Raw genomic sequence first — 27,490 nt, forward strand, 5'->3', positions numbered from 1 at the left:
ACCATGCCTTCTCTTGCTGCAGAGCATGGCTCTAGGCATGTGGGCTTCAGTAGTTGTGGCACGTGGGCTCAGTAGTTGTGGCTCGCAGGCTCTAGAGTGCAGGCTCAGTAGTTGTGGCTCATGGGCTTTAGTTGTTCCACAGCATGTGGGATCTTCCCGGACCAGGGTTCGAACCTGTGTCCCCTACGTTGGCAGGCGGATTCTTAACTATTGCACCAGGGAAGTCCTGCCTCAGTTCTTTTTTTTTTTTTTTTTTTTTTTTTTTTTTTTTTTTTTTCTGTACACGGGCCTCTCACTGTTGTGGCCTCTCCCGTTGCGGAGCACAGGCTCCGGACGCACAGGCTTAGCAGCCATGGCTCACGGGCCCAGCCGCTCCGCGGCACATGGGATCCTCCCAGACCGGGGCACGAACCCGTATCCCCTGCATCGGCAGGCGGACTCTCAACCACTGCGCCACCAGGGAGGCCCTCAGTTCTTTTTAAAAATCATCCTAGATAGAACTTAACACTTGCCCAGGTACAACTGTGAACCTTCACTTTTCCTTTTCAAATTAATGCACTTAAGAATTAATCAGATGCAAAGTGAATTAATAATTTATAATGATTATGGAAATAGTTTGATGTTTATTTTTTAATTATAATTTTCATGTGTCCTTTTTACAAATAATGTTGTTTCCTTCTTGAGTGACTTTTTTCCTTCTTATTAAAAAAAAGAATCAATCCACCTTATTAGATACTTGGTCATTTTCACAAGGAAGGATCCAATGTTTGATTTAGTTGGGAACATGTGTATTAAAGAAAGCAATTTTTTTCTTAATGGGGAGGTGGTTGTTTAAAAGCAGATTTCAGTACAGCTGCTTTGAAGGAAAGAAAATGTTATACAAATAGTTATGTAACACCTGGGATCCAAGTTGTGTGCACACAACTTCAGGGCTTTCAAATTTCCAATCTCTTCACACTTACAGTCCTAAGATAAGACGTCTAAAATAACTCAAACAGTTTGGCATTGCATAATCACTTTTCATGACATGATAAGTCAGAAATTTTAAATTTTATTTTCATATCTCACCTTATTCTCTCATAAACTCTAACTAAAATGGAAAGATGTCATTCACCCAATATAAGTCATAGCTTTGAGAATGCTTCCTAGGGACACTGAGGTTCAGCGTTAACAGGTAGGGTCAAGATTACAAAGAATTGTTTCTTAAACCACATGGGTTGATATTATTTTCTCTACAAGTTTCTGGGGGTCACTGAAAATTCATGAAATTTTAATTTAATAATAAATCCCAGGTAAAATATAAATCTCCTTAAATGAAGGAAAGAACAAGAGGTTCATGGATGTTTCCTTCATTCATCATTAAAGTGACACATTTTGGCATCTTTGAATGACACTGGCTGCAAATAAAACACTTGTGTCAGTGACCCAAGGAAGAAATAGTCTGTTTCACATTGTGTCTACCATAGGTAAAATGTAATGATCCTTTTGCAATTCTCAGCAATATTCTACAATAAGATAAACAAAATTGGAGTGCCAGTGTCAAATCATGGGATGAGGGTACAAAGAGAAGCCTACACCAGTGAGTTAAAGTGCTTTCTTTTTGATGAGGGTTTTTGCCTGCTGATCTCTGTGCAACCGTCTCCTTTCTGTTGCTCCTGATGCAATGATGGGGCATTCGTTCCTGACCAGGCCCATCATGTATTTGTCATACCAAATAATCTAAATTGTCAAAATGACCATTTAATGGGTATTTTTATTTATATGTAGCTTACAATTTTTTATATTATTTACATACTTGAGTCATTCATTCTTTCGTCTTCTCTTCTGATGAAAGCAACATACTGGCACCGACCCACCGATAGAGAGCAAGCTATCCTGTTCATTCAGGATGATTCCCAGAGGCCTTCAAAACAGAAATGCTTCTGAGATCCATATGACCTTCTTCTTTTCTGCTGAAATTTCAACTTGGCTTCACTGTTGACTTGATGATGCGATTGCTTCTCCAGTGTCTAGAGTGACGAGTATGATTATTTTTATAAGTCAAAGTAAGAGGGATGCCAAGCTCAGGCTGTCAAGTCATGTACTTGGCTTTGCTCATCATGCTGGAACTGGGAGCAGCAGAAGCAGTAGCCTGATTGCCTAAAAAGAGAGGGTCCAAACAAGCCACCTTGGCAGCAAAGAATGAGTGAATGCAGTGAAGAACAGCAAATAGATTCGAAAATTCCAGCTCCTGAAAGGGAAAGAGAGATGGGTCACATAAAATAAAAAACAGTTTCCTGAAACTAAATGGAAAATAACTACACCACTAGATAATAGCTAGAGTTTTTCTTTCAAGTGCAATAAACTTAACTAGAATCAATGATATCTAACTTATGGAAATTGTAGGCATTTTTGTTCAATATGTTACTTTCAAATGCATTGCCAATTTACTGCAAAATATGGTGGCCCAAGAGTCAGAAGAACTAAGCATTCTTATCACCCATGAGAGTCTTTTCAATATTGATAAATGCTGCATAGAAATATATTTGGCCAGATTAAAATTCTACTTTTGACATAGTGTAAGTAAAGAGAATCAGCAGTTTTTAAAGTATTTTTATCTCTTTACACACAATTCAAATGAAAAATTTGGATTGGAGTAATTAAAAAGTATTCTTCACTACTATCTAGAATAAGTTGCTGTTTGTCATAGGACAATGAATATGAAATACTGAGAGCAAGGGGATATAAATGTTCAAGGCCCTAGAAACCAGATGGTTCACTTCCAAAATATAATGAATGCATTCATTTTAAATTTAATTAATTCTGATTATCATACTTGGTTGTTAAAAAAAGTTAGCCAGGGCTCACTAACCGTTTGGATTTTTGGAAATAGATTTCCCATTTGGATACTTAAGGAAATGTAGCACCAACCAGCAGCACCAAATGATATATATTGAAATGAAAATAGAAAGAAGTTACTTCAAACCACAAATGATATCAGATTAGCTGTAAAATCATGAGTTGGTGCTCGGGATAGGTTTTGAAAGCTGACGTCACAAATATTGTTATGAAAAACCATCAGTAGTCCCATAAAAATGATTTAATTCCAAAAGGATTGAGAGAAGAAAAATAAAAATATGTGCTTGATGAGGTCGATTTGATAAACTTGTCACAAAGAGGATAACTAGAGCGTAATAAACCATATGGAATTGCTGACGAAACTGATGCTATATCAATACATATTAGTAATAAAGGATGCAGAATTGCAATTAATAGGCACATTGCTGATGGTGTTTTCAATTCATGGTATGTGGCAATGGAAAATAATATAAAGTATTCATTCACTTAGGACATATTGTAATATCTGTCATGTACCAAGGAACTATTTAAATAAAATAGTTCACTTCAGGAGTACTTTCACAGATATGTAATAGAAGGTCAGTAGGCCACAATATAGATTCATAGTTTGGTACAAAGTAGATGAAATAGTTATGCTGTCAAAGTGATTCCCCCCAAAACTTCAGAATATCTTAGTCAGTTTCCTATGGCAAATGTTAAAACAGCAAAGATCTGGTTTAACTTGTAAATTCCTAAAATGATTCCACCTCAAAATGATTTTACTCAGTCATTATGATTTCAGGAGCAGTATTTTTAGCAATCTGCTTCATGTCACCGCGATGTGTTATTGGTCACCTAGCAGGTTTCCTCTGGCCTTAATTCAACCCAAAATTCACCCCTTCGTTCTTTGTGCAGCCAGCTTATTTCAGGTGCAGATTTTGAATATGTTCGGTGTCAACCCCTAAAAATCCACTAGCTGTAAAAAGGATGGGAAAGTTTTGGAAAGCATGAGATATGCTTGTATATTATTAAAAAACAAAACAATAAAAACATACAATTTACTCTTGGTGAAGGGGAGAATACTGTTGAATGTTGCAACTAGGCAAAAATATAACAATTTTTCTCAAAAATAATTTTGCCATACTTTATTAAATTGAAGATTATATCTTGGTTGTCAAAAAACAAATAATCTAAATATATAGATATTTTGGGGATGATTAATATTTTCAGTGATTCATACCTTGTCAAGTATATGTCAATTATTTGATGCAGACTGGCACTTTAAAATTTTTACGCCTTTTTTTGGATGTTGGTAGGCAGGAAATGATAGGTAATTAGAAGATAAAACAAGAGGCAGAGATGTGTTCAAGTTTGGTCCTTGATTTCAGAGTCAACTCATCTTCCCTCGGGCTCGGTAGTCACCTTTGGGCATCACATCCACTCCTAAGGCTTCATTTGCATTTCTGTGTACACTAGTAACACTCTTTCCCTCATTTCTAATGTAAATTCTGACCTACAGAATGTACCTATCTACTGAGCATCCACAGGTGACATTCACCGAGCTATTTACCATCTCCTTGTAATAGAGCTCTTCTGAACCCCAGGAATCTCACTCAACATAATTCTCCTCAAAACTTAATCATTCATTCATTCAATGAATATTTATTGAGCACTTACTATGCATCTAGTCTTTTTTCCTGGTGAAAAGATAAAATAGTGAGCAGAACAGACAGAAAAAATGGTCTAATGGGAGTTACATTCTTGTGGCAGGAGACAACATATAAGGGCATAAACAAGTTAAATATAATATTTCTGAATATAATAATAAGTATACTCAAGAAAACAAAGCACGGAAGAGAGCAGAGTGTGGGAGGGCATGCAGGACAGGGAAATCCGTATTTTCCTGGAGGTGAAACCTAACGGGACAAAGGAGTAAACCATCTGGATGTTTGTGAGAGAAACATTCCCGTCAGAAGTCAATTTCAAAGGCCCTGAGATAGAGACATTCTAGGAGAGCTTGAGGAAAGTCAGGGACTATCAGCGCTGGGATGGAGTGAATCATGGAGTAATTCGTAGGAAATGAGGTCAAAGATATAACTCAGGCCAGAAACTGTAGTGCATACGAGCCCTTTATGAGCTCTACTCTGATTACCACTGGAGATTTTTCAGCACAGAGTGACAAGAATTGGTATTGAGTATTAAAATGATAATTCTGGCCACACTGTTGATAATAAACTCTTTGGGAATAAGATTGAAAGAAGGGAAGCTGTAAAGTTTTCAGTTAAAAAATGTGTGGGATTGAAAGTAAAATTGAGTCAAGGATGATTCCAAGATCTTTGGTTGAGCATCTGAAAGGAGGATTTTCAAATTATATATCTGATAGGGGCTTACTATCCAAAACGTATAAAGAATTCATATAACTCAACAGCAAAAAAACAATCTGATTAAAGAATGAGCAGAAGATATGAATAGACTTTTTTTTCAGAGAAGACATGTAGATGGCCAGCACGTACATGGAAAGATGATCAGCATCAGTCATCATCAGAGAGATGAAAGTCAAGCCCACAGCAAGACAGCACCTCACACCTGTTACAGCTGGAATCACCAGCGCAGTTCACTGTAGTCTTACAGAAATTGCTGCTAACTGTTTTCAGTACATACCTTGGGGTGGGTTTTCCCAATGAACAAGTTCTGAGTCACATCAAGTAATGACAAGCACTGCAAATAGGGGCTTTCCCAGGGAGTTTCCAGATAGATCCAATAATTACTGTTTTCATAATCAAATAGTTAATTTTTCAGGTCAAAATTCAGTTTATTTTTTTCCATTTTCAAATGCTTTCATGACTTTTGTAATTTTCCTCTTTTTTTTATTATGAGACAATAACACCAGACCTGATTATTTTGAGTTACTTTACCTCCTTGGAAAATGCTTTCAAGTGTATCTTTATTCTTAAAATTCTGATTTTCAAAATGTTTTTACTTATATTAAATAAAAATACAATTACATTTCTTCGATAGAAAAATGGTGACTTTTGGCAAAAAGGAAGAAAAATGCATCATACCATGGACATGTTCCCTTTAACAGCTACTTGTTTTGGAGGTGGTTAATATATTTGTTTTACCTAAAAAATTCCAGTTTAAGTTTTCTAGTTTACCAAGTTAGAGAATAATTTGGATTCTTAACACACATGGGTAAATAAAAGTCAATATCCCTATGGAGAATATAAGAGGCTTGAAAAATAAATTATGTACAAGGAGAAAAAACCTTCTCAGTGAGAAATAAACATGATTCAGAACCCTTATGATTCCCAGGAGTTTAGGAGCTCTTTTAAAGGTAGAGGAATATCCTGTACAGAGTTCTCCTTTATGACATATTACTTTTCCTAATCCAATCGTTTGAAATAAAATTTTAGATGAAATAAGTGGTATATAACTCACACAGACACACACACAGATATACTCACACAATTACTAATTTCCCTGATTTATTTCCAGCTGCTCCAGTTTCTTCTATACTATGAGGCACCACCAAACAGGATTGATGAAGGACCTGCATTACCAAGCAGGAGCCTGCCCTGTCCTCATTTTTCTTCCCCATAATCTAAACATCTGGGGCTCTGGAAAGTTTTCAGTGAAAGCAGAAAGGTCTTGGCGTTTTGGAAAACCTTTGGTTCCAGATGCCAAAAAGAGTCAGAAATTGTGAAAAGCAGGATAGGTAGGAAGCTGATCCTTCATCTTTTATGCAGAGGGAGATCCTTCATCCTCAATATCTGTCCTGTTTTGTGAATATTAAACATCCTAATTTATGAGACCTCAAATGCCGAATAGGAATTTGCTTAGATGACTGGTTATTTTCTTCCAAAAGGCAAATTTCAGCACATCATTAATTCTTCAGTGGAATCTTTGACAGATGCTTACTGAGCATACAAAATGTTCCATTCACTGTGTTATATATTCAGTCTTTACCTTCAAACCAGGGAACATACTGTCCCAAGGGTAACCCTTTTAGGCAGACACTTATCCACAATTTATAATGAGAAAATGAAGATTTATAGAGAATAGCTGGAAAGTAGCATTACTGGAACTCAATCCTCAATTTCTGATTTAAGGCTTACTAAACCTTATATTGTGTGAGAAGGTCTCTTATGGCAGCTTGAAGTCTCTGAGGCCATGGAGATTGGGGGCAGGGAAGGGTTTTGGGGAAGAATTCTATTCAGAAATGTTTCCAAACTCTGCACAGTTCCACTAAATAAAAAAGCAATTTTCTTTTTCTTTCTCTTATTGTACAAAAAGTACTGCCTTGGCTGCCAGACCTCAAATCCAGTAATTTAAGATTAATATGCTATACACACTAGTTTAGGAAATATTATAACAGTGTTTTCATGGGGGGAATGGTCATGAATTTCAATGAATAAAGCGACAACAATGTTTTTAGAAGGCAGCCTGTTTTGAAGTCAGGGGATTGTCTAGCCATATTATCAAATTACAACTTAAAAATAGATATACCTGAAGATAATTAATGTTAAAACTAGCAAACAAAAAATGTATTTTTTACCTGGAAAATTTAGTTATGGACAACTATGAGTATATAGTAGTAATCCTTGATGTATTAGTACCTATACTAACAACATAAATTAAGCACTTTTTAAAAAGTACCCAATACGGTAAAATGAGCTTTTTAATAAATTGTCAAATAACTACAATATTACTCATGATTTCAATTGGGAACCATTCCCTGTTCTACTAGGAAAGTTCTGGGAAGCTTAATGAGGCTTTGGAAAACAGATGGGAAAGTTATTAAGCTTTCTGAGCAACGAAGTGAGAATTTATGAATTTCTACTTTCAGAGAAAAAAATATAACAGGCTTTTGTATTATAACATTGTCCTTCTATAGCCATAAAACAACAAGAGCAACAACAAACACAAAGTATGTTCCCCCAACTCCTGTCTTTTTTCAGTATTTCTGAGACTTTTCACAACCAAAAATTTAAACACTACTTAGAACTTTTAATCTTGTAGTACATATGGCAACTCAAACACTCATATTCCCCAAACAAACAATATCTCTTGTTAAGTAAACTCTGGTTGTAATGTATTTGCCTTGGAACCGGGAATGTATTAATGCACTAGTAGAACGTGTTTTATTTAAAGTTGTCTACTTATCACATATAGCAAGATCTGAGTCCATTTGCTAAATCATTTTATCACTTTAAAAATCATTTTTAAAAGAAAAGAAACCCTGCAACAGTGTCCATATTTAAAACATTGGCTCAAGTTTTCTTTTGTAAAGCTTTATTATGATATTTTAGACATATAACACTGTATGTATTTAAGGCGCATGACCTGATGTTCTGATATATGTATACATTGTAAAAAGTGTACCACAGTCAGGCTAATTTACATATCATCACCTCTATGACTACTATAGTGTGTGTTGGGGGTGGTCTATTTACTATCTATCCTCGCTGTAAGTTTCAAGTATTCAATATTGTTACGTACAATCATCACATTATACATTAGCTCTCTATTAATCTTATCTAACTGAAGCTTTGTTCCCTTGGACGAACATCACTCCATTTCCCTCCCCCTCCCCCCGAGCCCCTGTGAACCACCATTCTACTCTCTGCTTCTGAACGTGACTATTTCAGATGCTACACCTAAGTGAGATCACGCTGTATTTCTCTTTCTGTGTCTTGCTTATTTTGCTTAGCATAATATACTCCAGCTCCACCCATGTCACAAACAGCAAGATGTCCTCTTTCTGTAAGGTTGAATAATATTCCATTTTATGTGTATGCTCATACCTCTATCCCTATGTATCTATGTATCTATCCATCTATATGATCTATTTTCTTTATCCATTCATCTATTAAAGGACATTTAGGGTTTTTGCCATGGCTTGACTATTGTGAATAGTGCTGTAATGAACATGGGGGTGCAGATATATTTTCAAGATACAGATTTCATTTTATTTGGAAATATACCCAGAAGTAGAATTGCTGGATAATGTGGCAATCCTATTTAATTATTTTGAGGAATATTCATACTGTTTTCCATAAGAGCTGTGCCAATTTACATTCCCGCCAGCAGTACACAAGGGTTCCCTTCTTCACATCCTTGCCAACATTGTTATCCTTTGTCTTTTTGATAATAGTCACCCTAATTGGTGTAAGGTGATATCTCGTTGTGGTTTTGATTTGCATTTCCCTGAGAACTAGAAACATTGAGCAACTTCTCGTATATTTGTTACTTATTTAAGTTTCTTCTTTTGAGAAGTGTCTCTTAGACCCTTTGCTCATTTTTAACTGAGTTATTTGTAATTTTGGTATTGAGATGTATGAGTTCCTTATATATTTTGGAAATTAACTCATTATTGGATACATGGCTTGCAAATAATAATTTTTCCCATTCTGTAGAGTGCCTTTTTATTTTTTAAAAATTATTTTCTTTGCTGTGCAAAGCTTTTTAATTTAATATAGTACCACTTGCCCACTTTGGCTTTTGTTGCCTATTCTTTTGGAGTCATATCCAAAATATTATTGGCAAGACCAATGTCAAGAAGTTTTTCCCCTATGTTTTCTCCTAGGAGTTTTATGGTATCAGGTATTATATTTAAGTCTTTAATCCATTTTAAGTTGATTTTTATGTGTGGTGTGAGTTAGTGGTCCAATTTCCTTCTTTTGCATGTAGCTGTCCAGTTTTTCCATTTTTTACAGAGACTGTCCTCTCATTGTATGTTCTTGGAACCTTTGTCAATGATCAGTTGACCATAAATGTGTGGATTTATTTCTGGAATCTCTATTCTGTTCCATTGGTCTATATGTCTATATTTATACCTGTACAATACTGTTTTGATTACTATAGCTTTGTAATACAATTTTAAGTTAGGAAGTGTGATGCCTCCAGCTTTGTTCTTCCTGCTCAAGATGGCTTTAGCTATTTGGGGTCTTTTTAAATTCCATATGAATTTAAGATATTTTCTATTTCTGGAAAAATTATCATTATGATTGATAGGTATTTCACTGAACCTATAGGTCACCTTGGGTAATGTGGATATTTTAGCAATATTAATTCTTCCATTTCATGAATATGGGCTGTCTTTCCACTTATTTGTGTCTTTTAAAATTTCCTTCATCAATGTTTTATAAACTTCATTGTACAAGTCTTTTACCTTTTAAAGTTAATTCCTAAGTAATTTATTCTTTTTTGTTGCTATTGTGCATGAGATCATTTTCCTAATTTCCCTTTCAGATAGTTCCTTGTTAGTGCATAGCAATTACACTGACTTTTATATGTCAATTTTGTATCCTATGACTTTGTGAAATTTGTTTATTAGTTATAACAATTTTTATGGTGTCTTTAGGTTTTTTAAATATATATATATATATGATAATGTCATCTGCAAACAGAAATAATTTTACTTCTTTCTTTCCAATTTAGATGCCTTTTATTTCCTTTTCTTGCCTAATTGCTCTGGCTAGCACTTTCAGTACTATATTGAATAGTAGTGACATGAGTGGGCATCCTTGCCTTGTTCCAGATCTTAGAAGAAGGAGTTTTAGTTTTTCCCTATTGATTATGATGTTAGTTGTGGGTTGTTCAAATATAGCCTTATTGTGTTGATGGATGTTTCTTCTGTACCTATTTTGTTGAGACTTCTTATCATGAAAGGATGTTGAATTTTATCAAATGCTTTTCTGCATTTATTGAAATATATATTTTTTTATCTTTTATTCTGTTAATGTGGGGTATCACATTGATTGATTTTTGTATGTTGAACCATACTTATATCCTGGGCATAAATTTCAGTTGGACATGTTACATAATTCTTTTAATATGCTTTCAAATTTGACTTGCTAGTATTTCACCAAGGCTTTTTGTATCAGTGTTCATCTGGGATACTGGCCTGTAGTTTTCTGTTCTAATGTTGTCCTTGTCTGGACTTGGAATCAGGGTGATGCTGGCTTCATAACTTCACTTTAGGAGTGTTTTATATATTTTAGAAGGGTTTAAGAAAGTTTGGTATTAACTCTTATTTGAATGTTTTTTAGAGTTGACCTATGCAGCATTTTGGTACTGGGCTTTTCTTTTTGGAAAGTTTTGTTTACTATTTGTAATCCTTGTTTGTTATTATTCTGTTCAGACTTTCAATTTCTTCTTTTTTTTTTTTCTGGTATGCGGGCCTCTCACTTTTGTGGCCTCTCCTGTTGCGGAGCACAGGCTCTGGATGTGCAGGCTCAGTGGCCATGGCTCATGGGCCCAGCCACTCTGCGGCATGTGGGATCATCCTGGACCAGGCACAAACCCATGTCCCCTGCATCGGCAGGCGGACTCTCAACCACTGTGCCACAGGGAAGCCCTCTATTTCTTCTTGATTCAGTATTTAGTTTTTATGCCTCTAGGAATTTATCAGTTTCTTCCCGGTTATCCAATTTGTTGGTGTATCCTTTTTTATTTCTGTGTTATCCATTGTAATGTCTCCTCTTTCATTTCTGAATTTATTTATTTGAGTATATCTCTTTTTTCTTTATCTAAGAGTTTTTAAATTTTGTTTTTCTTTTCAAAAAATACAACTCTTAGATTTCCTGAAAGTGGGATATTGAAGTCTCTTACTATTGTTGTGTTTCTGTCAATTTTTCCCTTGAGATCTGTCAATATTTTTATATATTAGGTGCTCTGATGTTGGATGCATATATATTTACAATCGTTATAACTTTTTGTTGAATTGACCCTTTTTTTTCATTATATAATGCCCTTCTCTATCTTTGGAAAATTTTTGTTTTAAAGTCTATTTTGTCTTATACAAGTATAGTATTTGAGATAAGGTCATATCTTGGACTGTAAGAAAAAGAAAAAAAAGTGAAATCATATGGAGTATGTTCTCTGACTAACTGTATCAGACTAGTAATCAATTCTATAAGTATAACAAAAATCCCCAGATACTTAGAACATAGACATCACACTTCTAAAAAGAAAATCCACCTGTCAAAGAGGAAGCCTTGAGGTAAATCAAAAACACATTGAATTGAATGAAAACAGAAATATAATATATCAAAATTTGTGGAATGCAGTGAATGCAGTTCTAAGAAGGAAATTATAGAATTAAATGTTTATGTTAGAAACAAGGAAGTTTCAAGTTAACAATTTTAAAATCCCACCGTGTGAAATCAGAAAAAGAAGAGCAATATAAATCCAAAGCAACCAAAAGGAAGTAAATAAGAAAGATAAGAGCAGAATTCATTAAATTGATCACAGAACTCAATAGAGAAAATAAATGAGAAAGTAATCCTTGTTCTTTGAATAGTCTGTAGCAAACCTGACAGAAAAAGAGAGAGAAGGCATCAGTTACTAGTATCAGGAATGACTCAGGGGTGTCATTACAGAATCTGCAGACTTCAAAGTGACCATAAGGAAATACTATGGAAAAGTCTACACACACAAATTTGACAACTTAGATAAAAGTAATGAAGACCTTGGAAAGTAAAAATTACCACAAAGCATCTGATAAGAATAGATAATTTGAATAGCTATTTACTAAATAAGTTAAATTCATAATTTTTAAAAATCCCCAAAATGAAATCTCCTGGCCCAGATGGTTCCACTAGAGAGCTCTACTAAACCTTTAAGAAAGAATGAACAATCTGTATATCTTCTTTGGAGAAATGTCTATTTAGGTCTTCTGCCCATTTTTGGATTGGGTTGTTTGTTTTCTTGATATTGAGCTGCATGAGCTGCTTGTAAATTTTGGAGATTAATCCTTTGTCAGTTGCTTCATTTGCAAATATTTTCTCCCATTCTGAGGGTTGTCTTTTGGTCTTGCTTATGGTTTCCTTTGCTGTGCAAAAGCTTTTCAGTTTCATTAGGTCTCATTTGTTTATTTTTGTTTTTATTTCCATTTCTCTAGGAGGTGGGAGGTGGTTCAAAAAGGTTCTTGCTGTGATTTATGTCATAGAGTGTTCTGCCTATGTTTTCCTCTAAGAGTTTGATAGTGTCTGGCCTTACATTTAGGTCTTTAATCCATTTTGAGTTAGACATTTCTCCAAAGAAGATATACAGATTGCCAACAAACACATGAAAGAATGCTCACTGTCATTAATCATTAGAGAAATGCAAATCAAAACTACAATGAGATATGATCTCACACCAGTCAGAATGGCCATCATCAAAAAACCTAGAAACAATAAATGCTGGAGAGGGTGTGGAGAAAAGGGAACAATCTTGCACTGTTGGTGGGAATGTAAATTGATACAGCCACTATGGAGAACAGCATGGAGGTTCCTTAAAAAATTAAAAATAGAACTACCATAGGACCCAGAAATCCCACTACTGGGCATATACCCTGAGAAAACCATAATTCAAAAAGAGTCATGTACCAAATGTTCATTGCAGCTCTATTTACAATAGCCAGGACATGAAAGCAACCTAAGTGTCCATCAACAGATGAATGGATAAAGAAGATGTGGCACATATCTACAATGGAATATTACTCAGCCATAAAAAGAAATGAAATTGAGTTATTTGTAGTGAGGTGGATGGACCTAGAGTCTGTCATACAGAGTGAAGTAAGTCAGAAAGAGAAAAAGAAATACTGTATGCTAACACATATATATGGAATCTAAGAAAAAAAAATGTCATGAAGAACCTAGGGGTAAGATGGGAATAAAGACACAGACCTAGTAGAGAATGGACTTGAGGATATGGGGAGGGGGAAAGGTAAGCTGTGACAAAGTGAGAGAGTGGCATGGACATATATACACTACCAAACGTAAAACGGATAGCTAGTAGGAAGCAGCTGAATAGCACAGGGAGATCAGCTCAGTTCTTTGTGACCACCTAGAGGGGTGGGATAGGGAGGGTGGGAGGGAGAGAGACACAAGAGGGAAGAGATATGGGAACATATGTATATGTATAACTGATTCACTTTGTTATAAAGCAGAAACTAACACACCATTGTAAAGCAATTATACTCCAATAAAGATGTTTAAAAAAAAAAAGAAAGAATCAACAAAAATAGTACACAATATCTTCCAGAAAGTAAAAGAGGAGGAACATTTTCAACTCATTTTATAAAGACAGTTTGTCCCAATACCAAAACCAGGCAAATACAGTACCAAACAAAGCAAAATAAAATAAGCAAAAAACAACAACAAAAGAACCTACAGACCAAATCTCTCATAGATGTAAAAGCAAAAATACTTAAAATTTTGACAAATAAAATTCAACAATATATATAAAAATTCCACATCATTAAGTAGGGTTTATTCCTGAAACGTAAGACAGGGTCAGTATTTGAAAATCAATGACATAAACCACTACATTATCAAGCGAAGCAAGAAAATTGACATTGTTGTATTAATTGATACCCATTCATAGTAAAAACTTTCAGAAAAATGGAGATAGAGGGGACCTAACTCAACCTGAGAAAAAAATTTCTATTAGACCATTAAATTTAACATCATACTTAATGGTGAAAAGCTAAATGACTTTCCCCTAAAATAAGGAACAAATGAAGAATATCTGCTCTCACCACTGGTATTCAATATGGTATTTAAGTTTGTAGGCAACAAAATAGGCAAGAAAAAGATTGTAATGTGATATGGATCTGAAAAAAGTAACATATCTATCCTGAGTTGCACATGTGTTAATAATCTGTGTAAATAAATGCAAAGAATTTTAAACATCAAAAATAGAAACAAAAGACCTAGAACTAAGTGCATATATATATGTGTGTGTGTGTGTGTGTGTGCGTATATATATCCAGGATTCAGGATGCAATGTAAATATATATCATTAATTATATTGCTACATAGTAGCATTAATATTTGAAAGATAAAAAATTTTAAATATCATTTATATTCCCTCAAAAAAAGAGGAAATGATTTACCTAAATGCCAATCTAACAAAACATGCATAGGTTTTATATGATGAAAGCTACACAATACTGAAGAAATAAATCAAAAGTTCAAAAAGTAGAAAAATATTATGTTTTCATTGCTTTAAGAAATTAACATAGTAAAGATGTCAATTCTCCTGAAATTGATATATAGGTTATACCATCCCTACTGAAGGGGCAGTGACATTATTCATAGATATAGAGAAGGTAATTGTAAAATGTCTGTGGAAATACAAAGCAACTACAGCAGCTAACACATTCTGAAAAATAGCAGTAAAGTGGACAGAATCATCCATTTCAAGGATTATTATATAGCTACTGTATCCAAGAACGTATAATACTGGCAAAGAGAGAGATGCAAGAAACAGCACCACAGAGGTAGGACCAAGTAATTTTCAAGCTGCTAAAATAATTCAATAGAAGGAGAATGGTCTTTACAACAAATGATGCTGTTGTAACTGGATAACCACAGGCAAAACAGGCAAAACAGAGAAGGTCAGCTAAACCCCACAACTTACAGAAAAAAATGAACTCAGATGTGTCATATATTTAACTGTAAATGGCAAGCTTATAAGACATTTTGAAAATAGCATAGGAGAAAACCTTTGGCACCTGTGATGTGCTGAAGAATTTTTGACATGACACCAAAATTATAATTTTTAAGAAAAGAACTGATAAATTGGGTTTGTAAAAATTTTTTAATTTCTCTGCAAGATACCCTGTTAAAAAGATGAAAGATAAATTACAAAACGGAAAAAAATATTTGCAAACAACACATCTAAAAAATCCTCATATACAAAATACATAATAACTCATAAAACTCTAAGTAAAACAAATCACAAAATACAATTCGAAAATAGGCAAAAAACAGGAAAAGACATTTCATCAAAGGGAACATATATAGAGAGAAAATAGTCATGTAAAATGTTATTCATCATTGCTAGCCATTAGGGAAATGCAAATTAAGACTATGATGAGGGGGCTTCCCTGGTGGCTCAGTGGTTGAGAGTCCGCCTGCCAATTCAGGGGACGCGGGTTCATGCCGCGGTCCAGGAAGATCCCACATGCCACAGAGCGGCTGGGTCCGTGACCCATGGCCGCTGAGCCTGCGCGTCCGGAGCCTGTGCTCCGCAACGGGAGAGGCCACAACAATGAGAGCCCCGCGTACCGCACAAAAAGAAAAACAAAAACAAAAGACTATGATGAGAACTGCTAAAATAAAAAGTAGTGATCATTTCAAATGCTGGTGAGGATGTAGAGAGACTGGGTTTCTCATACATTGCTGGTGGGAATGTAAAATGTCACCACTACTTTGAAAAGCAATTTGGCGTTTTCCTTAAAACTAAATGAACATTTTCCATATGACTGAGCAACTGCCTCCCTGGGCATTTATCCCAGAGAAATGAAATGTCACGTCTACATAGAAGTGTGTACACTATTATTCATAGCAGCAATAACTAAACACTGCAGCCAAATGTCCCTCAACAGATAAATGGTTAAACAAAATGAGGTCCATATTCCATATTCCATATCATGGAATACTAGTCAGCAATAAAAAGGAACAAACGATCAATATGCATACATAGGGCATTATGCTCAATGAAAAAAGTCAATCTCAGAATTTCACATAGTGTACGTTTAATCTATACAATATTCTCAAAATGACAAAATTATAGAAATGAAAAACAGATTAGTGGCTTCTAGGAACTAGGAATGGTGGGAGTGAGGGGTTTGTATAAAGGGTATATTGTGTATTTGATTGTGGTTATGGGCGCACAAATTCACACATGCTATAACTGACGTGAAATATACACATATTGCCTCAATGTTAAAATTCCTGCTTTTTATATTATACTATAGTTACATAAGGTTTACACACTGGGGGAAACTGGACGAAGGGTACATGGATCATCTTCTAGTTTTATAACTTCCTGTGAGTTGGAAGAGTTCACAAACACTTTTACGTCCATATGGCCTTTAGGTTTGTTTCTGATGCCTTGGTAACTGTGTTAACTTTTCCCAGAAGACATTTTTCTAACATGTTGTAAAATAAATATTTCTACAGCATTTTATTTATGTTGAAGGAAAGTATAAATAAAACCAAGATTTTAAAAATGAACCAAAGGAAATAATAGTTAATCAGAATAAAAGATTCAGCACACTGCTACACAGAGTAAATTCCGAATACTTCTTCCTATCTTCCAACATCCATCCATTCAGATTATGACTACCTAATTTTGTTTGCCTAAATGAAAAAGAGACTGGGGAGAGTGACTCAATAATGTACCAGGAAATATTAAATGAAGTGAAACACAGACAGTTATTACTTGCCTGGTCGCAGGCAAGCATCAGGTGAAGTCTGAGGATTAAATGTTGTAAGACACACTCCTTGTGCTTAAAAGTTCTTGATCTAGTGAAGAAGGCATGCTAGTGAACAATGACCACACAGAGTGGACACCAATGTTACAACATACATAAATTAAGAGGAGTTATATTATATAATATACAGGAGAAGCTCCTGTCCCTGACTTGGAGACATGGACACAGCCCAAATTTCCCACATTAAAATTTTAAAAATTAATAGAAATGAACAAAACACAGAAACTGTCCAAAGCATGTGAAAAATGACACAAATTTGGGTTATGGTTATAAACTTGAATTTCTTAAATGTGGGAAGGACAAACAGTCTATATATGTTAAGTAATCACCTTTACTAACTTCCCTCCTCATAATAATACTGCTATTTTTTTAATACTTCCTTAGTTGTTATGCTACCTTCTTTAAAGATGAAATCATTCATCCGTGATTTATCGAGTGTCTTCCATATGCTAGGTACCAGGGGTATTTATTCCTTATACTTTCCCTGCAAGGTAGAAGTCATAATTCGGTGATGAATTGCCCCTGGGAATATAGCCAGGAAATGGTAAAGATGAGATTTTTTTTTTACTCAAGGTTACCTGATCCTAATTTTCTTTCCACTATATCATGTTGCCTACTCTCTCATTAAAAAAAAAAAGTGCTGCCCTAAACAGAGAAAACATTGAATTCTCAGATGACATCAATTTCAAGCATAAGCCATGCTTACGATAGATGGTCCCATGAGTCCTGTGATGTGATACATGCTGGCATTCTCCTTGCTTTCCTCCGGTGATGGTCCTTTTGACTACTGCTCACAAATTGCGGTTATAAAGGTTATAGCATAGTTAGCAATTGTACCAGTTTTAATCTAATATAATTTCTATGATATTTGCCGAGGTGATACACACCAGTACGGCTAAACAATTCTATAGAGCTGGCCACTGTTCTGACTGGTGAGTGTCACTTGTTAAACAGTCTCCATATTTAATTTGGTGCTTTCAGTTTTACCCATGGAGGTGTTACTCTCTCTCATTTTATAGAAGGAGATGGTGACTTTAAAGAAGTTTGGCAACTCACCAAAGGTCAGATTCTCCCACTGGTTTTAAGACTGCTCTTTTCACTAGTTAAAAATCACTGCCTTGATATATGTATACATATAGCTGATTCACTTTGTTATACAGCAGAAACTAACACACCATTGTAAAGCAACTATACTCCAATAAAGATGTTAAAAAATAATCACTGCCTCTAAATTCAAGAAAAACATTCAATAAATATCTTCTGAAACTATTTCTTATTAAATGAATTTATGAAATATTGCTTAAAACATTATAAACAGAAAAAATAGTATTTAGAAGCTGGCAGACAACTAATGACTAGAAAAGTTAAGGAAGTATAATTAGGTGCATGTATAATATGCACCACGTTAAACTGAAGCCTAAATACTACAGTTAGTAGTCATTTCACTACATTTATCCTTTTTGCTTCATGTTGTCAACTAAGGATTTGTTAGCACACTGAAAATATCAGAAGAGAAGGAACTTATCAAATCAAACTTATCAACTAGTGGCTGACACTCCACGTTCGCCAGAAGAGTATAGAACTGACAACACAACATTAACACCATTCACCCGTATTAGGATTTGTCCTGTGTGTGAAAGATTGGGAAATCCACCAAAAGCTAAAGATACATACTTTTGGACAATAGTAATGCACTGTTTATAGTAACACTAAGAACCAGATTAAAGAGCGGTGTAAGTGACACAGAGTAATGATCCGCCCACGGCAGCCAGAGGGGAAAGCAGAGGTGCTGTAGCCCCATAGAAAGTTCTGCACTTAGGGATGGGCTGTGATGGGCTGTAGACGTGAGAATTAGGAGACAAGCAAATGGACAGAGCAGGTGAAGTTACCCAGGCCTCTGTCCACACTGATGTGAGACAAATATAAGGCAAGACCACTTGGAACAGGGAAGCTTTAAAGAAATGCAGGAGGACAGGAGTCAGCAGAAAGGAGCTGCCTGCACAGCCCCCCTTAAACAGCCTGCAGCCCAGGAGGAGTCAGAGACAAACATAAGGCAGGGGTGGGTATTTGTAGAGAGATTCAGATCAAGAGCTGAGGGGACTAAGGAGAAAAATCCAGACAAAAGCATGAACAGCTGTATAAGGCCAGAAAGGCATCGTCTTGTTAAAGGGAGAATGAGGGCCTCTGGTCTGGACACAGAGCAGGGCCGCAAGAGACGTGGATGGGAGAGTCAGGTGGGCTCGGTCCTCAGAAGACTCTGAATGGCAGGCCAAGACTCCCCCTGGATTTAATACATACAAGAATGTAACAGAATTACGGTGCTTTTAATCCAGAGTTGAAAATTTATGTCTCAGTTTTCATTTCCATAGAATTGATTTTTCACTTTGATATTCGTTATTCATTCTTTCTTCCCCACTGAAATAATATATTTATAACTCATTCTAAACCAAAGACTGTTGCTGTGAATTTCACAGAAGGGTAAAGGAAATCACTCAGATTTTGAAAATTTACAGATATACATTCATAAGCATAAAAGTAGTAAATCTTTCTGATGAGTTAAAACAACATAGTTAATAAATTTCAGAATACTGAAAATTTGCATGGAGCAAAGCAAAAAAATCATTCATTTATTCATTTTATTTAATATAGACTAACATGGGGAAACATAAATTGATTAAAAAAAATATTTTTCTTCAGGGATTTGTGTTCATATCTGAAGAGGGAATAAATAATGATAAACTGGAGTCAGAATATTTTAAATTATTATTTAGAATGTGAAACCATCAAGAAGGTGACTGTTTTAGTTCCCAGAATATTATTTTAGTGTGACACAAATACAGTTTGTAGGGAATTAAAATTAAGAAATGCAACTTGTGTGTAATTTATTTTAAGATATGCATTTCAGTGAAAATTTGCCATTAAAATCTTTAAGCAAATTTATTCTTTTGGTCATGCAGTCTATTCCAAGGTAAAAATAGAGAACGTGTGTTTTTTCACTTTTGGGTTTCCTAAATTTTCTCCCTTCTTTCTTAATGGCATTAATGTAGCTAGAGGTGGTCTTTGTGATGAGTTTCAGTTTACCTTTGCTTCAATCTGTTTAGTATCTGGATTCTGAAACAAAAATTTGATTTTGCTCTTGCCGTCATCCGAAGAACCTTTAAGCTGAGAAAACTTATACCTCCAAAGTACTGCCTAAAGAGAAAAAAAATACATAGGCGAGTCAATGCAACTCATATCTATAATCAAACCAAGAAATTGTTCTTTTAACTGGTAAAAGGTTATCATTGAGTTAGTCCTATACCCCAGTATAAAAAAGTAAATGAAAATATACTTATCAAAGGCTTAGTATTCAATATATCCTTTAATTTCCTGAAATAACTTTGGTTCCCATGAAATAGTCATTTTAAACATATATATGAATAAATCAATTTGCATATCTGGTTTTACATTATCATGAAATAGAAACAAACTCACTTAAAGCATAAGTCCATGCCAGTGAATCAGCAAACACAACTATTTTCCATTTCTTTGTTTTTCATCCATAGAAGTGATAAGGTGATTTTCAACTGATAATTCTGTAAAACTTTCTCTTGAAGCTCAAACTAATAACCCGTGTCTTTGTCAAGATGAAAGGTCAGCCTGAGTAACCGATCACAACGGAAACTTCCATGGTGCCCTCATGAGACAAACCAGCACGAGCATCTCATGGGACCAACCCCGTCCATCCGCAGGACCTCGGTCTAGAAGATCATGAGGCTAAAAGCCATCTTCCAATGCGACAGCAGCAGGTTTAGACAGTATGAAATCTACATGCTAATTTAAAAATTTACACTTTTAAAAGTATAATAGGGCTTCCCTGGTGGCACAGTGGTTGAGAATCTGCCTGCCAATGCAGGGGATGCAGATTCGAGCCCTGGTCTGGGAGGATCCCACATGCCGCGGAGTAACTGGGCCCGTGAGCCACAACTACTGAGCCTGTGCATCTGGAGCCTGCGCTCCACAACAAGAGAGGCCGCGATAGTGAGAGGCCCATGCACTGCGATGAAGAGTGGCCCCCGTTTGCCACAACTAAAGAAAGCCCTCGCACACAAACGAAGACCCAACACAGCCAAAAATAAATAAATTAAAAGTATAATAAAATAGCAAAATCATAAAGTCCTTAAAAATAAGGATGAGGAAATTCTCAGTAATATATAATAATAAGGTACAAAGAATTTATACAGAATACTGCTCATTTTTCATTTATTTATTCACCAAACATTTATGCTCTTATATATTAAGCATTTTATTATATATTAAGATAAAAAAGACACCATCAGTTTTCTGAAGATATTAGTCTCTGTATAAGTAGATGTCTTTGCTTTTGTTCTTACTATGAGGCTACACAATCTATACAGAAGCAATATCCAGTCATTACAAATCCTCTTAAATGTTTGCCTTAAGTCTATTACTATAAAGCATCTTTTAACAATAAAATTATCTGGGGCAATTAACTTTCTGGAAGAAAAATAGAAGAGTTATATCCTTTATCTCACAACTTCCTCTAAATAAAATCCTTTATGTTTTAAAAAGTGAAATAATTTAAACAATCCAGGAGAACTACACAGTAGTAGGTAAGTGAGTACTTAGTAACTTTTGAAAGGAGGGAGTTCTAGATTTAGGACTAATAAGAAATTATATATTCATATGTACAATTAGGGTTAGGGTGAAAGAAAAACAACAAACAGTGGCAATATAGCAGGAAATATGGTAAAGTATAAGGAAAATCCTAACAACCTAATAAATAAAAAGACAATACTACAGAGAAAAGTCATTGAAGACAATGAAAAAACCATTACTATTTCTAATAAATATGAGAGCATGTTCAATCTGACTAGAAATAAAGAAGAGTGTGATAATATTACAATGACTTCACTTTTTCCAAACGTTAAATTAGCAAAGATCACTGAAAATTAAAATAACTAAAGCTAACAAGTTTACCTTGAAATATTTGTATAAAATTCCTGGCAACTGTGTGAAATTCTTTAGGGAAATAATTATAATATATTTTAAAGCCTTAAAAATGTGGATGTTATGTAATCCAGGCATTCCCTTTCAAAAAATTAACTGTAAGGAAATACAATATATGAAAAATAAAGGAAAGTGTTAAACACCTTATTAATAATATAAAAAAATGAAAATTCTGAACAATTTGCATTAAAATAATTCTCATAAGAGTCATGTATTTACATGGAAAATGCAATAATATGACTTTAAGGGGGACATAACAGGAAAGCAGATAAGTTTGTTAAAACAAAGGAGCTTGTAGAAGGCTGCAGGGGAACGTCTGCCAAAAACATTATCATATACAGCTCAGGTCCTCACATTAACCTACCACGTGGTTTTGGACAAGAAACTTTATGTCTCGCTTGGCTTAACTGTAAAAGTAAAGGTTGCAAGTTATCAAATTATAATTATAGCTTGAAATAATATTTCATATATAGTCATAAAAGTAAAACAGGAATTTGCTATTTCAACTAGCTGACCTTTCCAAAGGCCAGACTTTAACAGCTGTTAAAGCTCATTATTTTAAATAAAGAGTAACAAAATTAAGAATGTGGATGAGGCAGATACGTGAAGGAAGGCTGGAGACTTCTCGGAATATGGAGCATGGATCCTCGGCTGTGAATAGATCACTCCAGAAATGAATAAAGTAGTTAATGAATCTAATGATGGGCTGAAAGATTTGTCAGTTAAGAGGTAACTCAGTAAACTAGTAAGACTTAGAACCTTCTAGGTAAACTGTGTGACTTAACATGTCATGAATTCATTAAGACCAATTTGGAGGAATCTGAATCTGAAAATATAATCAGTAAAAGTTACACAGGTATAAAAATTAGCTTAATTCAAGAATCTTTGGAAATCCTAGTCTTTATACTTGTATTTTGTTTTTAAGATTCTGATAAACATTATGGCAACTATGTTAAGAATATCAATGCTGAAAAAGATGAGTGGACACCACTGTCCTTATACCATTCTATTTCTGTTGCCATAACATTGTTGTAATATATTTAGATAAGTACATTTAAAATATTCTTTAAGCATAAATTTTTATGTAGATCAGATGACTCCCTTTCTAAATCAAATTTTGGATTTCAAGTTTTCTTGTTCATGTATCAAAATGAAGCTATTGATATTGATTTGTCTCTATTAGCAGAAGAACTTCATGATTAAATGATGTCATTTGTCTATCAATCTTTCAATTAGAAAATCAGTTAACTTTAACTTCTTTTCCATTCAATTTTTGGAATCAAAGTAAAACTTCAGAAATTTCATTATGTCAAATTGAAATATCTCTTACTCTGAATGCTATCATAAATTCAGTTAAAAACTTCAGCATTGGATATGTTATTTGTTATTGCAACAATAATATGAATTTGTACTGTTGGTAGAGCACAGTGTTACGGTAATATCAGTATTTTCCTAAATTAAGAAACGTATGCAGCTAACGTGTAGTTGCATTGATTTGGGTGAATACGCCAGAAAACATATACTAACATGAGAACTTATAAAGTGCTGTGAAATTTCCAACACTAGAAGGGGCATGATGTAAGCAAATAGTCCATAATATCTCCTGAACTTTGCAAGCCCAGTGGTCTCTGCCCTCTCTACATAACTTTAACCAAGGGGCCTTGGATTTGGGTTGGAAAATTCCTGCAACCAGTGGTAATCTTAATTTGTTGAACTTGATGGAGAGCAAGTCCAAAAGGAGGGAAAAAAAGAAAACAAACAAATAAAAAAACTGATAGCAATGTATGAAAACATTTCTGAGTATTTTTGAAATCTAGAATTCCACCCAAAGTCTTCAGAATAAATGGTCACAGGCCAGATTTTCATTTCCTCAAGTCTTTCCATAGATGATTGCTCTGCTAGCTCCTGGTCAAATACATTTGCTGAAGTTCATTAGCTCAATAAAGTCTGAGGATATTTTCAGAAAAAGAAACTCATTTAACTTTGTTTATCCAGCTTTCCCCATGGAATAGATTTCAAGAAATTATTAAAAAAATTTCCCTATAAAATAAAATATTTAATGGATTTTAGTAATAATGGAGCCCAAATACCTTACCAATGGTATTTATTAAAACTTTTTTTTGTTTATTTTTGACAGTCAGAAACAGTGTTCAACTCAACATACTGTTTGAATGACTATATGAAATGATAAATTTAAAATGTACCTGGCGTTTTGAAGATGTCTTTAAATATTTTAAGTGACTAAAATATGCAAGCAAAGATGTTGTATGTGTGAAGAAAAACAAAATGAATCCCAGCATTTTCAATAATGTAGTTGTAATAAAGTCACTGAAGATGGCTAAGAAACATAGTGGGTAATAGGAAAATATACAGTAAAAGTTTATCACCCAAAGTGCTCTCACAATTAAAGACTACAAAAAAAAATTCTGCAAAAGAATCATTTGCCTCTGAATTACTCTTCATAATAGATATGTTTTCTTTAAATTACTGCAGGCTGCAACAATTTTGGAAAAAATAAAAGAAAATAATGCAGGCAAACAGATAAATGCTAAAACCTTTGGATTCAATGCCATTTGGGTTTTATAATTTAAGGTCATCATTCTTAAACCAGTGAGAAATCTTTATAAACTATGCTTACAAACAGTGATTAATCCACTTATGATTGAAGTTGAAATGCTAAAATATTATCAAGAAGAATATTCATGTGAAGATCATGAGGCACACAGTATGGAATCCATCCCTCATTCCTGACCTTGAGTCATTTATGGGTGGCCACATGGACTTCACTCAGGGCCTGTGAAGCGTTCCATGTGTCCACTGCTGTCCTTCGGTGGAATGTCATCTTTCTTACAGTGAGTGTCACACTGGTCTAGACCCTTTCACATCCTCCCACTAATCCCTGCAATAGCTAGGGTACTGCCATTTTCCAGAGGACGCAATTAAGGAAACATCACATACATTCATAGAATTTCACAACTATTAAGTGGGAATCAAACCCAAGTCGGCCATGCTCCGTGGTTCCTATTTTTCTTTTAGCCCAACCTGCTTCTTTGGTTTTCTACAATTATTTGCCTAACCAAACATCAAAGACCCATTGATTGAGCATGATTATAATTGAACTTGCATTGCAAATAGCCTGAAAGATCCTTAAAATAGAGGACAGACTCAGAACCCCATTTGGTACAAGACACGAAACTCAGGAAAGTACTTTACTGATTTTCTCAAGCAGAGTCTGTTCTGAGTCATCATTTCTTCTTCTTTACAATGCTGTTGCTATTTTAAGCTTTTTTTCACTCTCTCTCTACAAGTAAAAAGTGTCCCATAAGCTATCCATTTGTTTAAGATTTATGGTTAGAATTGGCTTAAAGTTTAGAAATGCCAGTGATCTAGAGAACTTCAGTGGGAAGGGAAAAGAAAAAGCTTTCCCTTCCTCCATATTTTCAACATTTACCACAGAGACTTTCCGAGCCGGCTGTAATCCGCCAGAGACGGGTGGCAGAGCGGGCTGCAACTGAGGGACTCAGGTTAGCAAATGAATCAAGTGTTTGTATGATATCAAGTGTTCCTTAGATGCAGACTATTCAAAAATATAATTCATCAATTGTATGTCTATAAATGGAAAGTGAAGCTGCACAAATGAGATGAAAAACTTACATGCCGAACAAAAATAGGCAAAACAATCTCTAGGGCTTCCTTGGTGGTGCAGTGGTTAAGAATCTGCCTGCCAATGCAGGGGACATGGGTTTGAGCCCTGGTCCGGGAAGATCCCACATGCCACGGAGCAACTAAGCCCATGCACCACAACTACTGAGCCTGCGTTCTAGAGCCCGCAAGCCACAACTACTGAGCCCACGTGCCACAACTACTGAGCCCGTGTGCCTAGAGCCCACGTTCCACAACAACAGAAGCCATTGCAATGAGAAGCTTGCGCGCCGCAACGAAGAGTAGCCCCTCGCCGCAACTAGAGAAAGCCCGCACACAGCAACGAAGACCCAACACAGCCAAAAATAAAATAAACTAAAATAAAACATGAAAAACTCTAGAGTAGAATAATAAAAACAAACAAACAAAAAACCTCTAATACATTTATCTGTCTCTTTATTGGTTCACTGTGGGCAGAACCTAATTTCTCTCACCCCACAGAAAAATTCCTCTTCCAAAAAAATGAAATAACATCTACATATGAAGGTAATTTAAGCTCTGTGTCATCTATCTTCTGAGGAATCTAAGGCTATTTTGCAACATAGGGGGCAAACACACCAGAAAGCACAATTTATATGGATTACAACTTATTACACAGAACACGTTAAAAATTACAACAAAATTGCTTTGGAGGCAGAATCTATTTTTAATCTCCCTGTAACACCAATCACCTGGTATTTGACAGTTAACTAATGTTTGCCCAGCAATAACCACAAACATGTTTTTCCTTCTTCTGCTGCAGAGTGTCTTGATGGGTCTTCTCTTGGTTAAGCAGAAAATCAAATCTTCCCTCAAAGCCCTCTTTCTGCTTTGCCTCCCGCTCCGACTTTGCAAGCAGCCCAGGCACACACCCCCTCTGCTGCCTTCCACCCTCCCCTCCCCACTGAAATGAATTAACAACACATGTTAGAATGCCAGTGTCCCGTAAGCACGTCCTCTTCCTTCCTTTTCTTCTGTGGGTGGGTTAGGAGTCATATTTAGTAGAAAACCATGACAAACCTTGTCTTTAAGAATATTTTTCTTTACACATCTTTATCCTTCTCATTTGTTCTTCATTCATGTGAAATGTATCCTAACTGATTATGTTTTTGAACTTTATAAATTACATTTTTACTAAAACTAGTACATCAACTGTACAGTAATTTTGTAAATCTTATAAATGTGAATGGTAATGTTGAATAAAGGGAGAAAAATAGAAATATGAAAAGAAACCAGAATTAGATGAAAGCTCATGGCTTTCACTTATTTCCTTGGCAATATCATATTCATCATTACATGCCTTACTAGTCATTAAATTGATTCTGTGTCCTTGAACGGTGCTTGAGTCTGGATTAGAGCAATATCTCCACCAGTCTCAGCTGTAATGTGTGATGATCAGTGCTTCACTGGGGGGTGTCTAGGCCTCCCCTGAGTTTGTGAGGGAAGGCTTTCTGGAGGCAGATCTGCCCTCAAGGTGAATGTGAGCTGTGGAAGTGTCATGATCTTCAAAAGCTGGGAGACACAGGAGATGATGCCAAATCCAGACAGAGATCAGAACCCTGAGAGGCTTCTATCCTGTGTTGACGGATGTCGTCATGAAGGCAGTAGGAAGCCACTAAAGTAATGTAACAAGGGAGACTGATTACATGGCCGGATTTATGCTTTAGAAGTATCATTCATCTGGCAGTGGCTGGGAACAGGGACCGAAGG

The 27,490-nt window shown here is 35.2% G+C and overlaps 1 protein-coding gene across 1 annotated transcript in view; it reads right to left on the reverse strand.

Moving 5' to 3' along the window:
- Positions 1–1,755: 1,755 nt before the first annotated feature.
- Positions 1,756–27,490, reverse strand: part of SNTG1 (syntrophin gamma 1) — a 397,584-nt gene continuing 371,849 nt past the window's right edge. The window contains exons 18-19 of the mRNA XM_082601780.1: positions 20,171–20,281; positions 1,756–2,230 (exon numbers count right to left, since the gene is read on the reverse strand). Of these exons, the coding sequence (XP_082457906.1) occupies positions 2,072–2,230; positions 20,171–20,281 (270 nt within the window). The 3' untranslated portion in view covers positions 1,756–2,071. The remainder of the gene's footprint in view (positions 2,231–20,170; positions 20,282–27,490) is intronic.

This window comes from Mesoplodon mirus (assembly GCF_964341445.2).
Source record: "Mesoplodon mirus genome assembly, chromosome: 16".
Classification (NCBI taxonomy): Eukaryota; Metazoa; Chordata; class Mammalia; order Artiodactyla; family Ziphiidae; genus Mesoplodon; species Mesoplodon mirus.